Here is a 16,241-nt window from a genome sequence, read left to right as displayed (position 1 = left end):
CCTGCCTTGGCCTCTGCTTAAGGCTACAAAGTTTCAATTATAGAAGATAAATAAATCCCAACAAAAATGGCTGCAGCCACGGAGCGAGCAGGAGGCTTGGCTCTGCTCAAGGCTACAAAGTTTCAATTATAAAAGATAAATAAATCCCAGATACCAGGGCCTCCCAGGGCGTCCACTTGGGTTGCCGGGGGGCGTGGCCAGCCTGCAAACCACCACAGGCCCCTCGCCCAGGCCGTCCCATGCCCCAAGGGAACCTCCACCCTTATCTGGGACACACTTCAGGGCAAATCAGCTGGCCCCCAACCATGCACCAGGCCTCTATTCTAATAAAAGAATAATATGCAAATTGACCATCACTCCAACTCACAAGATGGCTGCCCCCATGTGGTCAAATATGACTGCGCCCATGTGGACACAAGATGGCCGCGACAAGATGGCCAGCAGGGGAGGGCAGTTGGGAGGGACCAGATCTTCAAGGGAGGGCAGTTGTGCGCAATCAGACCAGCAGGGGAGGGCAGTTTGGAGGGACCAGGCCTGCAAGGGAGGGCAGTTGGGGGTGATCAAGCCTGCAGGGGAGGGCAGTTAGGGTGACCACTCCAGCAGAGGAGGGAAGTTGGGGGGGGGGACCAGGCCTGCAGGGGAGGGCAGTTAGGGGTGACCAGGCCTGCAGGGGAGGGTAGTTAGGGGCAAACAGGCTGGCAGGGGAACAGTTAGGCATCAATCAGGCTGGCAGGGGAGTGGTTAGGGGGTGATCAGGCTGGCAGGCAGAAGCAGTTAGGGGCAATCAGGAAGGCAGACAGGCGAGCAGTTGGGAGCCAGCAGTCCTGGATTGTGAGAGGGATGTCTGACTGCCCATTTAGGCCCGATCCCAGTAGGGCAGTCAGACATCCCTTGAGGGTTCCCAGATTGGAGAGGGTGCAGGCTGGGCTGAGGGACACACACCCCCCGTGCATGGATTTCATGCACCAGGCCTCTAGTCTGATATAATGCTGACAGCACTTTTCCATAATAAATGTTTTATTTATGTATATTTATTTATGAATATCTGAAAAATTCACATCTGGGTTGTTTATCTTCAGGCTTTTCCTATAGTCCGCCAGTTTTTACCCTAGGACTTAGGAGATGGAACCATTCTACTTACAAAAGTTATTCTTTCCCTAGTGAATTGATGCCATCTCTTACACATCTCTTACCCCACAAGTATTTGATGAATGTATAAAGGTAGGCAAACTCATAAATTATAATTATGTGCCAATTGGAAACAGTCATGACAAATAATGGATAATATATATTGAGCATTTTGTCTGTGTATTCATTTGCTCTCTCAAGCACCATCACTAACTATTTGTGTGATGTTAAAAGGACTCATTTACAAGTAAAAACGGGTACACAGGTAATTTAATTTTAACACATTCTCTTACCTGTAAGGGGTAGAGCCATAATTTGCTCAAGTTATGTTTGATTCAACAGGCTAAGCCCTTTGATGTGGAATGGGTACATTTAAAAAAATATATTTTAATTGATTTCAGAGAAGACGGGAGAGAGAGATAGAATCATCAATGATGACAGAGTGTCATTGATTGACTGCCTCCTACATGCCCCACACTGGGGATCGAGCTCGCAACCCGGGTATGTGTTCTGATTCGAATCAAACCATGACCTCCTGGTTCATAGGTGGACACTCAACCACAGAGCCACACTGGCCGGGCTGGAATGGGCACATTTTGATAATATTTGTTATAAAAATGATTGCTCTTATATACAATTTCTGCCTTGAGCTTGTTAAGAGGTTTGCATTGGAACAGCCCCTTTACCATCAGGAATAATTCCAAATCCCAAAACATACCAGAAAGTATTATAATTAACCAATGAAATTTTGTATCAAATGAAATCTCCATTCTGACTTCATTATTTATCAACTATCATTTCTAACTCGGGAAAATGAGGGGGTAGAAATAGAATATTTTGTGTTAGTAAAGAAGATATTGTGTGAGGTTACTTAGAAAACGTACTGTACTTTCTCTAGCGGTAGGATAATAAGTCAATTTGGTTAGATTAAAAGCAAAGTACAAAAACAGCAGGTGATAATTAGGGAAGCAGAGTTAAATGTCACTGAGCCAAAATACTTCCCTTTCAAATGGCAACTCCACTAGTTCTTCCCACAATAGGCATGTAGAGAGAATTGTAAGAAAGTACAAATGTTTTTCTATCAAAAATATTCCACACTGACTAACTTGGATTTGTTAGGTCAAGCTAGCTTTTAACATTGTAGAGGACATGTACTAAAAAGTTGTTCTGAGGTTTTAAATGGCCAGGGATATTTTTTAAAAATAAACCTTTTTATGGAATACACATTCAATGAGTAGCTGGAAAGGATAATATTGGAAATTGGTTGCATTTTGTAATTGAAAATTTAAAGATAGACCATTTCACTTTGGTTAGCTGTACACAGAATACATTTGATATTTGGTTAAAGAAACTTTTAATTTATTTGAAATTTGTGAAGTCAGGATAGGTTGAGAAATTTCATGTAATTGACTTGTACTCACAGGCTTCTGTGCATTTGTTCTCAGTCACTAAGAGAGTGTTTCGTATTGATACTACAGAGGCCCTACTCCTATTTAATTCCCCCTGGTTCCCAAAAAGCCTAGCAAAGATACTGCATTTGTGGAAGGAAATTTTTTATACAATGAAGCAAAAAGAACTAGATGATAGGGATAAATAAGCCAGTGGTTAATTGAGGATTTTGAAATTATTTGTAAATCTGTTTTCCAATTAGTATCAAAGTTCCATGAGAACAAATCTCTGGGCTCATTTATTTACCACTGTATCTTCAGAAACTAGAATATAGCCTGGCATAAAGTAGTAGCTCAGTAAATATTTGTTAACTGTATTTTTCAGTATCTCATATTGTCAATCTAATACTTTTCAGAGTCCATATCACTGATATCTGTTTACTAGAGGTCCAGCGCGTGATTTAGCGCACCGTAGCCCGCCGCTGCTCACAGCCCTGCCCACCCGCCTGCCGCTACCCGCTGCACTCACTGCCCTGCCTGCCACCTGCCTTGCTGTGATCTGAGCCTGTGGCTGTGGGGGAGGGACTGAGAAGTGCTCAAGGCACCTCATGGTGACCGGTCGTTTGGTTGTCCTGGTTATCATGACACTGGTTTTTTATATATAGAGATGGGATTAAGCACATGGTATTTATTTGCATACATACATTTAACATTGTTTGATTAATGGCCAGAAAATTTGACTTCTTGTTAGTGTATCTAAAGTTTCCTGTAAGAACCTGCTTTTTTGTTTTTGTTTATCTTTGTTACTAGGTGTACCAGTTAATAATGTGGGTTTTTTTTCAATAAATGGAATTACACATATGTTGATATATATGCGACTTGATATGAATGCTATTTTGTTGTATTGACAAGCTTCAAAACTTCATATGTCAAATTTCCTGAAGTTGTTGACATCATAGATATTTTTACACTTAAAAATGTCGAATTTCATGCCAAAAAAGAGCATTTGCATGAAGTCTTAATTCATTATTTTGAAGAAAAGTGCTGCTAAATACTTTGGGAAGCTTATAGTGAACATGCTCCATCTCAAGATACTTGTGAATGCTGGTTTACATGCTATAAAAGTAATGATTTCGATGTGAAAGACAAAGATCGTCCAGGTCAACCGAAAAAGTTTGAACACCAACAATTACAAGCATTATTGGATGAAGATACATGTAAGACTCAAAAACAACTTGCAGAAATATTAAACTTTGCTCAGCAAAAAATTTTTGATAATTTACAAGCAATGGGAAAGATTTTAAAGGAAGGGAAATGGGTGCCATATCAACTGAATGAAAGACAAATGGAAAACCAAAATGTCATCAGTAAAATGTTGCTTCGGTGGCACAAAAGAAAGTCTTTTTTGCATCGAATTGTGACTGGGCCAGCAGTCGCGGCAGCCAGCAGTGGCAGCATCAGCGGGGTGGTGGGGGCAGCACCTTCCCCTGATTGGCCTGGTTGCCTCCCACAGAGGGAGGCCAGACTGTGGCTTAGACCCGCTGTCAGTAGGACCTCCCCTGAGGGCTCACAGACTGTGAGAGGGGACAGGCCAGGCTGAGGGACCCCTGCCAGTGCACAAATTTTTGTGTACCGGGCCTCTAGTGGATTAATAAAAGCCATTGTTTTTATAATTAATTTTGCAATGAAACTGAATGATCTTTATAATACAAATGATTTCCATTAATATATTTTATAGTCTTTTAGTGAGAAGCATTGTTATCCTATATAATAAATCCTAATATGCAAATCAACCGAATGGCGGAACTACTGGTCGGCGGGTGGCAGGGCTGGCAAGTGAGCAGCACCAGGCCAGCCAAGGTGGGTGCCAGCGAGCAGAGGAAGGGGATGGCAATCGGGGAGCGGCAGCGACTGGTGGCAGCTGAGGGGCAATCAGGGGGCTGGGCTGGCTGCTTGCCAGCCAGTGCCTTTCCTGATCAGCCCAGTGGTTGCCTACCGCAGAGGGAGGCCAGACTGCGGCTTTGGCCCAATCTCCCTGGGGAGCGGGCCTAAGCTGTCAGTCAGACATCCCCTGAGGGCTCTCGGACTGTGAGAGGGTGAGGCTGGGCTAAGGGAGCCCCCCTTCTGAGTGCACGAATTTTTGTGCACCAGGCCTTTAGTTAGAAGATAAAAGCAAGTTGTATCAGTGAGTAAAATGCTGAAATTATGGAATTGCTTAATTACTTAGTGAAAGCTGAGCATGTCTTATAGAATGTTAAATAATTTAACTTGAGGGGACTTGTGCAAGTTATTTTTTTTACTAGAATACTCTATATCCAATGTGTATAGTGACTTGTAAGTGGAAAATTCATATATATAGAATGTAGTGCTGGATGAAAAATATCAAAATTGAAAATAACAATCTAATGCTTTAATGAATTAGTCCATCACTATAATATAGCCTGCAATTTACAAACTTGAGTGCTTAGAGAGCCAATTAATTAGAACATAATTTATTCTTTTGTAAACCCCAAATGATAACCCACTTTGCTTCCAGTAGTAAGTTCTTTAGAATTTCACATCTATATTTGCTTATTTTGGGAAAAACAGGTTTTTTAAATTATATATATATATATATATATATATATATATATATATATATATATATATTCACATTGTCATATTTAGAGCTATCTGACCTAATCTAGTTTGTGAGCAAAAGTTTCTGCTTCCCAGTTCAACCATTCCCCTTCTCTTACAAACAGTGAATTTAGTGATTTTTTATTGTTTTGTTCCTAATGCACATTCTGTGGGAAATGATCATGGTTTTATTCTGATCATGATTTCCAAATGACACTCTTCTAATTTTTTTTAAAAATAAAGGCTGACCAAACTTTCTGAGTGCATATTGGAATCCAGCTTCTTTCTGATCCTACATGGTATGTATTGTAATCCAGTATTTCAATTCCTGCCTTTCTGCTGGCAGAAAACTGACCTGAGGTTTAGACAGTGGAGCCTCTTATTTAGATTTCCCAGAGGTGTTTCAAGGCCTGCCTGGCAGCTGGCTAATCAGACTTTCTGGAGGTTGATTGCCCAAGATAAGAATGGTTTTGTTGAAAGCACCAGTTTCCTAACAAATTCATTTGGGAAATCCAAAATTGACTTTTTTTTTTCTTTTTGGAGTGAGGGCATTCTGAAAGACAGCTGTACAATTTTACTTTTCTGGTTTCTTTTTTACCTTTACAGATATTTTTATTATAATATAGACTATGTTATCTAATTATAAAATTAGTGAGTGCTGAATAGAGAGTGTGGAAACTATAGATAGGCAAAGGAGAAAAGGAAATTGTTTTCATTCTCACCAGCATACCCAGTTCACTAATCTCTTGAAGTATGTTTCCCTAGACTTTTCCATAAAATTATTATATTCTACAGAAATGATACCATCCTGCTCTTTAGATGTTGCATTCTAAAGAATTTACTTTCAGATGTTGTCAAGTATTTTTCAAAAGCAACATTTTGAATGGCTTTATAACATTCATATACAATTATATACCTGTATTCATCATTTCTAATTCTCTAACGTTAAGCCATTTGGAATGGTCTGAATTATTTCCTTTTTTGGTATGATAAAAACCTGTTTTTTGATATTGTAAATAATGAAATTTAACATAAAATTTATGTAAATATTCATTAAAATTTCTGATTATTTCATCATGGTGGATTCCTATAAGCAAAATTACTGGGTAATTGTTCATTCGTTTGTAATAGGCAGTTAGACAGGCATGAGCAGGATATGAATGGTAGGCCAGCTATGGCATGTCACCAGGGTGGAAAGCCGCTGGTGCTTAGCAACAGACAATTTTAGGGTGAGACCTCGCCCCCAGGGTGACTTTTTTTCCCTAGCATATTGCTCGGTACGTGGTTTAGACTCCCTGACCTTTTATATTGTTGATCATGTGGTTTGGACCCTCTCCCGACCTTTCTTCATGTTGCTAGTAATGTGGTAGACCCCTTAGAGGGGGAACAAGGGAGCCATAGAAGAGCCTCATATAACTGGACTAGCCCTTGCATGACCACTTCTTAAGCATTAATTCCTCAGGTCAGTAAAGTTCTGGCCTGCATCAAGTAATCTTTTTGTTGTTGTTGTTAATCCTCACCTGAGGATATTTTTTTCCATTGATTTTTAGAGAGTGGAAGGGAGGGGGAGAGACACAGAGATTGAAACATTGATGTGAGAGTGACACATTGATTGGTTGCTCTGACACATACCCTGACTGGTGCCAGGGATGGAGCCTGCAACCAAGGTACATGCCCTTGACCGGAATCAAACCCAGGACCTTTCAGTCTGTGGGCCGATGCTCTAACCACCAAGCAATCTGCTTTGGGCTGCATCAAATAATTTTAAGAACAAAGCTTTGTGTCTGCTTACCACAGAGCCAGAGTTGGATCAAACTAGAGATAACATATACACCTCAGTTGTATATCAGCTCCAGGCTCAGAAAAGCAGTAAGGTCAGGCAGGGCAATGTCATGGCTGACATTAGGATCAGCTGCTATGACTTATGACCCCTTGCCCTGGCACTGACCAGTTAATAGAGACCAAGTATCTGAAAGGATGCACATGGAAAGCTGAAAGCTGATGATTATTCCATTGAGAGCCTCCTGTGGGACTCCTGCCTGGTCCCCTCCCCACCCCCTGCCTAAAATTCCTGCTTTTAGAGAGTAGATAAAACCTCTCAGATGGAGGACCCAGTGCATGCCCTTTCTCTCCTTGGAGAATGCCAGTGCCTTTCCATTTCTCCTTCCCCCAGGCATGTTCTCTCTGCCTTTCTTTCTCCTAAGCTCTAAGGGCCCTTCTTTGGCCTCTGTAAATTGTTTCCTGAGCCCAACTGGCTCACTTCTTCAGCTCAATTTTTCTACCTCTGTGACTTTCTAAATAAACTTTTGCTTTTATCTGAGTCTTGAATCTGAATTTTTTCTTAGCCAGAACTCAAATACTGTGGTTGCTGAAACAAGGTCTAACACTGCCAGTAACACCTGGTGCCATTTTGCCACTAACAGGTTTGAATTCTGAATTTTGTTCATTGGAGTGAGTTCACTCCTGGTTCACAGACTTCCAGTAGGGAGGGATTGCCACTTGAGGACGCATGATCAAGACCACCTAGGCAGGTAATTGTTACTTGATTAAATGAGATTGAAAATTGTTCCGGTGGCTACTCATTCCCATGACTATAGAACATGAAGTTTTTTCCATCAACCCTCCTCCTCCATTTTATCTTGTTTATTAATCTTTGTCCCCTCAGGGCTTAGGACAGAATTTCATATATAGGCATTTCCAAAGACTGTGGAGTAATTTGAATATTGAATGAAGTAATTTTGAATCTGTCTTAGCATTTCTATCATGCCTCCCCTTGTTTTCATTACACCACCTGTTTTAGTTCTCTAACATTTCCTGTCTGGATTATGTGCTAGCCTCCTACTTCCCTCCAGTTTTTTCTCCATGAATCCATTCTGTATTTAACAGTTTTACTTTACAAAAATTTTAATGTTGTCACACTATTGTTCAAAAGTGGTTAGTTACTCTCCAACCAATTGAACTAAGGCCAAAGTTTTTAGTTTTCTGTTGATGATCTCTCAATGTTCCACACACAGTCTACCCCTGTTATTTTATTATTCACTACTAGTGCACCAGTGGGGTCCCTCGGCCTGGACTGTGGGAACGGGCTGAAACCGGCTCTCCAACATCCCCAGAGGGGTCCCAGATTGTGAGAGGATGCAGGCCAGGCTGAGGGACACCACTGGTTCAAGATCAGGGCCAGGGAGGGATGCGGGAGGTTGGCCAGCTGGGGAGGGAACACAGGAGGACTCCAGAGCATGTCCAGCCTGTCTCGCTCAGTCCCAATTAGTGGGACCCCAGCAGCAAACTAACCTACTGGTTGGAGCGTCTGCCCCCTGGTCAGTGCATGTCATAGCGAGCGGTTGAGTGGCCTTAGCATATCATTAGCATATTACACTTTGATTGGTTGAACGGATGACCTGATGACCAGACACTTAGCACATTAGGCTTTTATTATATAGGACTAGAGGCCCGGTGCACGAAATTCATGCATGGGGGGTGTCCCTCAGCCTGGCCTGCACCCTCTCCAATCTGGGATTGGGCCTAAACCAGCAGTCGATCATCCCTCCCACAATCTGGGACTGTTGGCTCCTAACTGCTCACCTGCCTGCCTGACTGATTGCCCCCTAACCACTCCCCTGCCAGCCTGATTAACAACTAACTGCTCCCCTGCCAGCCTGATTAACAACTAACTGCTCCCCTTCCAGCCTGATTAACAACTAACTGCTCACCTGCCAGCCTGATTAACAACTAACTGCTCCCCTGCCAGCCCATGGCCCCCAACTGCCCTCCCTGCCAGCCTGGTTGCTCCTAACTGCCCTCCCCTGTTGGCCTGGTTCCCCCCAACTGCCCTTCCTTGCTGGCCTAGTTTCCCCCAACTGCCCTCCTCAGCAGGCCTGGTCACCCCCAACTGCCCTCCCTTGCTGGCCTGGTCCCTCCCAACTGCCCTTTTCAGCAGGCCTGGTCACCCCCACCTGCCCTCCCCTGCTGGCCTGGTCCCCCCCTACTGCCCACCTCAGCAGGCCTGGTCACCCCCAACTGCCCTCCCTTGCTGGCCTGGTTACCTCCAACTGCTCTCCCCTGCCGCTTGGTCACCCTTAACTGCCCTCCCCTGCAGGCCCGGTTGCCCCCAACTGCCCTCCCCTGCCGGCCTGATCATCCCCAACTACCCTACCCTGCTGGCCTGTTTGCCCCCGCCTGCCCTCCCCTGCTGCTCTGATCACCCACAACTGCCCTCCCCTGCCAGCCATCTTGTGGCAGCCATCTTATTATGACATGGGGGCAGCCATCTTGTGATTACATGGGGGTGGCCATCTTGTGATGACATGAGGCTGTCGTGCAAGGGCATGAGGGCCACCTAGGCTTTTATTAGTATAGATTCTTCTCTTTGTAGCTAAGACATCCAAAGGCCCATGTCTAATCTGTTCCTACTGCTGCACTTTTGCTCATGCACTTTTCCACTGCCTGGAAAACCTTTTCCCATTTTTTCATTTCCATTTAATGAAATTCTGTACATATATATTTCAGTTTTCTATTTGTAAAGAATTATCTGGATCCACAATAATATATACTTTCTTCATTTTTCTGAACATGTTAAAGCACTGATTGTGCCAATTGGAGAACCCCGTTTTATATTCTGTTTAACAATGACAGTTATTTTTTATACTATTTTTCTTCATTATTTAATTAGTCTAGATTGTGAGCAGAATCGATGAATTCTCTATCTTGTTAATCTTCGGGATAATCTATCAAAATATTTCAAGTCTTTGTAATATTGGATTCTACCCACCAGTACAGCTGGATTCCACACAACCTGAGAATTAGGATGGTAATAGATTGGGGCAAAAACGTCAGTAGTTTGGCCAAAAAGTGCATATCTATGTATAATAATAAAAACATAATATGCTCATTAGACTGGACAGCCAAACAACCTTCCAGTCATCCTTTCAGATGAAGCTGCAGTGGTGGGGGCTGAGGAAGAGGCAGTTAGGGCCAATCAGGCAGGCAGGAGAGCAATTAGGGGAGATCAGGCATGCAGGCAGAGTGGTTATGGGCAATCAGGCAGGCAGGCAGAGGTGGTTGGTGTGATCAGCAAGGCAGAGTGGTTAGTGGCATCAAGCAGGCAGGCAGAGTGGTTAGGGGTGATCAGGCAGGCAAGCAGAGTGGTTAGAGGTGATCAGGAAGGCAGGTAGAGGGGTTAGGGGTGATCAGGCAAGCAGGCAGAGTGGTTAGAGGCGATCAGGCAGGCAGGCAGAGGTGTTAGGGGTGATCAGGAAGGCAGGCAAAGTGGTTAGGGGTGATGAGGCAGGCAGGTGAGTGGTTAGGGGCAATGAGGCTGGCAGGCAGAGTGCTTAGGGGCAATCAGGCAGGCAGGCAGGCAGGCAGGCAGGCAAGCAGTTAGGAGCCAGTGGTCCTGGATTGTGAGAGGGATGTCTGACTGCCAGTTTAGACCCGATCCTGCAGGGATCCCCTGAGTGGTCCCGGATTGTAAAAGGGTGAAGGCCAGGCTGAGGGATCTCCCTGCCCCCTGTGCACAAATTTTGTGCACTGGACCTCTAGTATATATATAAAAGCCTAAGCGACTGGTCGACCATTCGACCGCTCAACTTGTCGAACAGTAGCTATGATGCACACTGACTACCAGGGGGCAGACTCTCAATGCAGGAGCTGCCCCCTGGTGGTCATTGTGCTCCCACAGCGGGAGCGCCATTCAGCCAGAAGCCGGGCTCATGGCTGGTGAGCACAGCTGTAGTGGCACGAGCCTCTCCCACCTCCGCAGCAGCGCTACCAAGCAGCGGCAGGTGGGGGTAGGTGCAGCGGGGCTAGGATGAGCGGGAACAATGCAGAGACCGGTCCTGCTCCCCAGCTGCCTGCCACTTTGTGCACTGCTACATGCCCTGAGGGGTCCCAGATTGCGAGAGGGCACAGGCCAGGCTAAGGGTCCCCACTGGTGTACGAATCTGTGCACTGAGCCTCTAGTTTATTAAAATGATTGATATTTATGACTACTTACTTTCATGCACAAAATGTTTTATGTAGTTAAAACATATTATAGCCTTGGCATGTGCACTCAGGTAGTTGGGCATCATCCAGTGCAGCAACTGAAAGGTTGGTGGTTTAGTTCCTGTTCAGGACACATGCTGGGTTATGAGCTTAGAACCTGGTAGGGGGTGTGCAGGAGGCAGCCAATAAATGTTTCACTCTCTCATTGATGTTTTTTTCTCTCTCCCTCTCCCTTCCTTTCTCTCCAAAAATCAAATTAAAAAAATCCTATCTAATAAAAGAGTAATATGCAAATTAACCATCACTCCGCTATACCCACCAGCCATGCCCACCAGCCACGCCCACCAGCCAATCAAGAGCAAATATGCAAATAAACCCAACCAAGATGGCTACGGCCACAGAGAGCAGGAGGGAGGCTTGGGATTCCCCAGCAATGGAGGAAGCCAAGCTTTCCGCCTGCCCTTGCCAACCTAGGCCTCCACTCAAGGCTACAAAGTTTCAATGATAGAAGATACATAAACCCAAACAGAAATGGCGGCAGCCATGGAGCTGGAGAAAGCAGGAGGCTAGGGTTGCCCCCGGCGATGGAGGAAGCCAAGCTTTCCGCACACCCTGGTGGGCCCAGGCCTCCGCTTAAGGCTACAAAGTTTCAATTATAGAAGATACATAAATCCCAATAGAAATGGCTGCCGCCATGGAGCAAGCAGAAGGCTTGGCTCCACTCTAGGTTACAAAGTTTCAATTGTAGAAGATAAATAAACCCCAGATACCAGGGCCTCCGCTTGGGTTGCCAGGGGGCATGGCCAGCCTGCAAACCACCACAGGCCCCTCACCCAGGCCGCCCCACGCCCCAAGGGAACCCCTACCCTGATCGGGGACACCCTTCAGGGCAAACCAGCTGGCCCCGACCCATGCACCAGGCCTCTATCCTATCTAATAAAAGAGTAATATGCAGATTGACCATCACTCCAACACACAAGATGGCTGCCCCCATGTGGTCAAAGATCCTGCCCCCATGTGGACACAAGATGGCCACCACAAGATGGCCAGCAGGGGAGGGCAGTTGGGAGGGACCAGGCCTGCAAGGGAGGGCAGTTGTGGGCGGTCAGGCCAGCAGGGGAGGGCAGTTGGGAGGGTCCAGGCCTGCAAGGGAGGGCAGTTGGAGGCAGTCAGGCCAGCAGGGAAGGGCAGTTGGGAGGGTCCAGGCCTGCAAGGGAGGACAGTTGGGGGCGATCAAGCCTGCAGGGGATGGCAGTTAGGGGTGACCAAGCCGGCAGAGGAGGGAAGTTGGGGGCAACCAGGCCTGCAGGGAAAGGCAGTTGGGAGAGACCAGGCCTGCAGGGGAGGGCAGTTAGGGGTGACCAGACCTGCAGGGGAGGTCAGTTGGTGGGGACCCACGCCTGCAGGGGAGAGCAGTTGGGGGAACAAGGCCTGCAGGGGAGGGCAGTTAGGGGTGACCAGCCCTGCAGGGGAGGGCAGTTAGGGGCAAACAGGCTGGCAGGGGAGCAGTTAGGCATCAATCAGGCTGGCAGGGGAGTGGTTAGGGGGTGATCAGGCTATCAGGCAGAAGCGGTTAGGGGCAATCAGGAAGGCAGGCAGGCGAGCAGTTGGGAGCCAGCAGTCCTGGATTGTGATAGGGATGTCCGACTGCCCGTTTAAGGCAGTCCTTGAGGGGTCCCAGATTGGAGAGTGTGCAGGCTGGGCTGAGGGTCACCTTCCCCCCGTGCACAAATTTCGTGCACCTGGCCTCTAGTGTATTATAATTTCAGACATTTGCTTAGGGCAATAAAAATAATACTTGACCAATTTTACCTTTATTTTTTAAATCATGGCATAAATTTTAAGCTAAACATATACATACACATTTTTTAATGTGTACATGAATCACCTTGGGAATTTTTAAAATCAGAATCTGATTCAGTAGGTCAAGGGTGGAGCCTGAGGTTCTGCATTTCTAACAAGCCCTTAGGTGATGCTGAAGCTGCTGGCTTGATGACCGACTATTATACTATGGATAGAAGCAGACTAAGGAACACTAGTTCACTTTTCTCTCCTCTGTAACTCTTTAAAAAATACTTTAAGAATAGTTGTTCTGATTAACCATGTTCCTGCTACTTGTGAAGAGGTAGACTAAGCGACCTGTTCAATCCACTTTTATGCTAGTGAACTTGAGATTTTTTAACTTAGAATCAGAATACCTGTCCAGAATATACATATTTAGTTTAAAACAGATCTTTTAATGCTAGCTAAACTAAGATAAGTTTATGGCAAGAAAAATTCCTGGCACATTGCTGGGAAGTTGCCTTGGCCTCCTATTAGGATGTATGTTTTGATACTTCTGGAATTAATTATACACTTCACACAAAAGATTATTTTTACATCTTGGTCCCCTGGAATGAGTTCAGCAGGTAAATTGTAATGCCAAGTAGCAAAAGAGCCTTTTTAAGGAGCTGCCACTTATTGTATGTGTTATTACAAATTATTATTGACTATAAATGCTGGGTTTCTTTCATTCTCTGGATGTGGCAAAGAACATATGTTAGATTAACCTTATGTGAAGGACTTTTAAATTTATCTTTAAAGTCTGAGAAGTAAAACAATATCTGACCTTAGCAGGTGCACCATAATGTAAATAAATACTTTTAATATATTTGAGGACTATTGTTAATCATTATACATATGGTTATTATTTTATTTTTATTGAATACATGGTTCATTTCAAAACAGACATGGTTTGCCCTTTACATACATAACCAGAAAAAATTTGATTAGGAAGTGTAAATTTTCTTTACTGGAAGCCAAAGCATTAACCTCTTTTATGTAATTGTTTAATTACCGATGCACCATTTTAATTGATATGTTGTTATAACTTTCCATGGAAGAGAAGATATGATCTTTGATTTTTGTTTCTTATCTAATGAGAACCACTCTTGTAGATGGGCTAGTTTGGCAATTTGACTTAGGAAGAAGTATTATGGAATGAAGTTTTTATGTGAACAAGGAAAATAAATGAACTTTCGTGCTCATCTCATTGGTCTGCCAAATTGAAAGGACATTTTAGGCCTGATTATCATGTTCTAATTAGTCTCTGTAGGATATTCATGGGCCATCCAATGCTCATTAATCTGTTTTCTTCCTGTAACATTGATTTGTTCATTCTCCTTTTAGAGACTCAAATATAGAAACCAAAAAATTGATCTGTGGTGTTAATGTGTTTACAGATGTTGCCACTACTTATCCAGATAAGAAGTCCATCTTAATGTATGTCACATCACTCTTTCAAGTTTTGCCTCAACAAGTGAGCATTGAAGCCATCCAGGAAGTGGAAATGTTGCCAAGACCATCCAAAGTTACTAGAGAAGAACACTTTCAGTTACATCATCAAATGCACTATTCTCAACAGGTAAGGTGTTGAAAGGACACTAAAATCAAAGATGTTTTATATGCATTTTTTGGTATCATCCCCATACACATATGTGAATCTATTATATCTATGGATATGTACACATATACAGGTATACCTAGTATAGTATATATCTGTACACACAAATATGTTATTTGTATACATAGCTTAATATGTGTGCATGTGTGGATATATGTGTTTGTGTTTATACACACACACACACATATATATATATGCACTATGTTATATAAACTTACATATATATAGAGAGAGGGGGGATGAAAGGAGGGAGAGAGAGATTGACTATAAACCTTTAAAATTGTATCTAATATCATGAACTGTAATATTGTTTTCAAAGAATATTGTTCAAATACTTTGCTATTGATAGGTACCATATTATAGGAATATGGAATACAGAATATATTTTATTTTCATTGTGTAAAATGAAATAAAAGATAGGCTCATATACACATTACATTTTCTATCAACTAGAGCAAATAATTAGAGCATGGTTTGCCCTTTACATACATAACTAGCAAAAATTTGAGCTGAACATATATGTACTCATGCCTATGTGTAATGTAGCAGTAAATAGTCTTGGATCAACCTTCTTTAATTTAATGTTTTCTCCCAGCATGGTTTTATTTAATACATGGAAAAGAATGAAGGCAAGTACTGTATTGAATAATATTTCTTATTTTTAGTGGCAATCCACTGATGCATCAATAAATTTTGATTATTCAAAGTAACGTTTTGCTAAGATAAATGAGTTTAAATATTTTAAGTAAAAATTAAATGGAGACAACATATGAGAAAAATTTTATTGTATCATTGTACAGTATCCTGTTGGATTCTTCTATTACATGGCTTGTTCTGGCTGCCAGCAGTGGGTATTTGGGGTGTTTCCTTGAACTTTTTGTTTTGACACAAACAACGATGACAAAGCTGGTAGCTAAATTTCTGCGGAAGGTGTAGAAAGCTCTCAGGCCTAATTTTCTCACTCTACTGAGCTAGTTCTATATTTAGGTTATGAAAGCTTCAGTCCTTTCCAGGGTATTGACCTGATAAATTCTGGTTTTCTTTACCTTGGGTTCAGAGAAAATTGCTTTTGCATGCCTGTTTTTGCCAGATTGTAAAGCACCATCTAGTATTTGTGCTGGAGTTGTATCAGTATGGAATCCTTATGGTTAAATCTCACCTCCACATCTCTCCTGATTACCTGCCCTCCAACATGACATTGAGCACTATAATCCTTAGAGTGTACTAGTTTCTAATAGCACTTTGTATGTGTATAATTTTCATCTCACTGTTTCCATTTAATATTAGTTTTTCTAGTGTTTTGGAAAGCAGTCCTTTCAGGGTTACTTATAATGTCTCCTCCTCTCTGTCCCCCTCCCCCTAACTCATTTCTGCAGATCACAGTCAGTCTAGCACAGGGCTATGAACGAACTCCTTCCTCTCCTAAGCCTCGGTTCAAGAGCTATGCCTACACTCAGGCTGCTTATATGGCCACCTCTGACCCCACACGGAGCCCGTTTCCTTCCCAGGTCTGTCAACTTTTGCTCTCTGTTCTACAAACCAAAGAATTTTTTCATTCAAGAAAATCTAACATGGCTTTTGTTTGTTTGAATTTAGCAGTGTTTTCTCCTCTCCATCAAGAGCTGTTCATTGTTCCCTGTTTTATTAGTTACTCTCCCATGATGCTGTTTTGTTATTGCGAC

General features: G+C 43.3%; 1 protein-coding gene across 1 annotated transcript in view; it reads left to right on the top strand.

The window, feature by feature from the left end:
• The window catches only part of DMD (dystrophin), a 2,407,712-nt gene that overhangs the window by 578,078 nt on the left and 1,813,393 nt on the right, over nucleotides 1-16,241 (top strand). Inside the window, 2 exon segments of the mRNA XM_080651877.1 lie at nucleotides 14,339-14,520; nucleotides 15,936-16,067. Of these exon segments, the coding sequence (XP_080508003.1) occupies nucleotides 14,339-14,520; nucleotides 15,936-16,067 (314 nt within the window).

The sequence above is a fragment of the Plecotus auritus genome (genome assembly GCF_963455305.1).
Source record: "Plecotus auritus genome assembly, chromosome: X".
NCBI classification, from domain to species: domain Eukaryota; kingdom Metazoa; phylum Chordata; class Mammalia; order Chiroptera; family Vespertilionidae; genus Plecotus; species Plecotus auritus.
The sequence above is the reverse complement of the archived record's forward strand: the minus strand, read 5'-3'. Positions and strand labels throughout refer to the sequence as shown.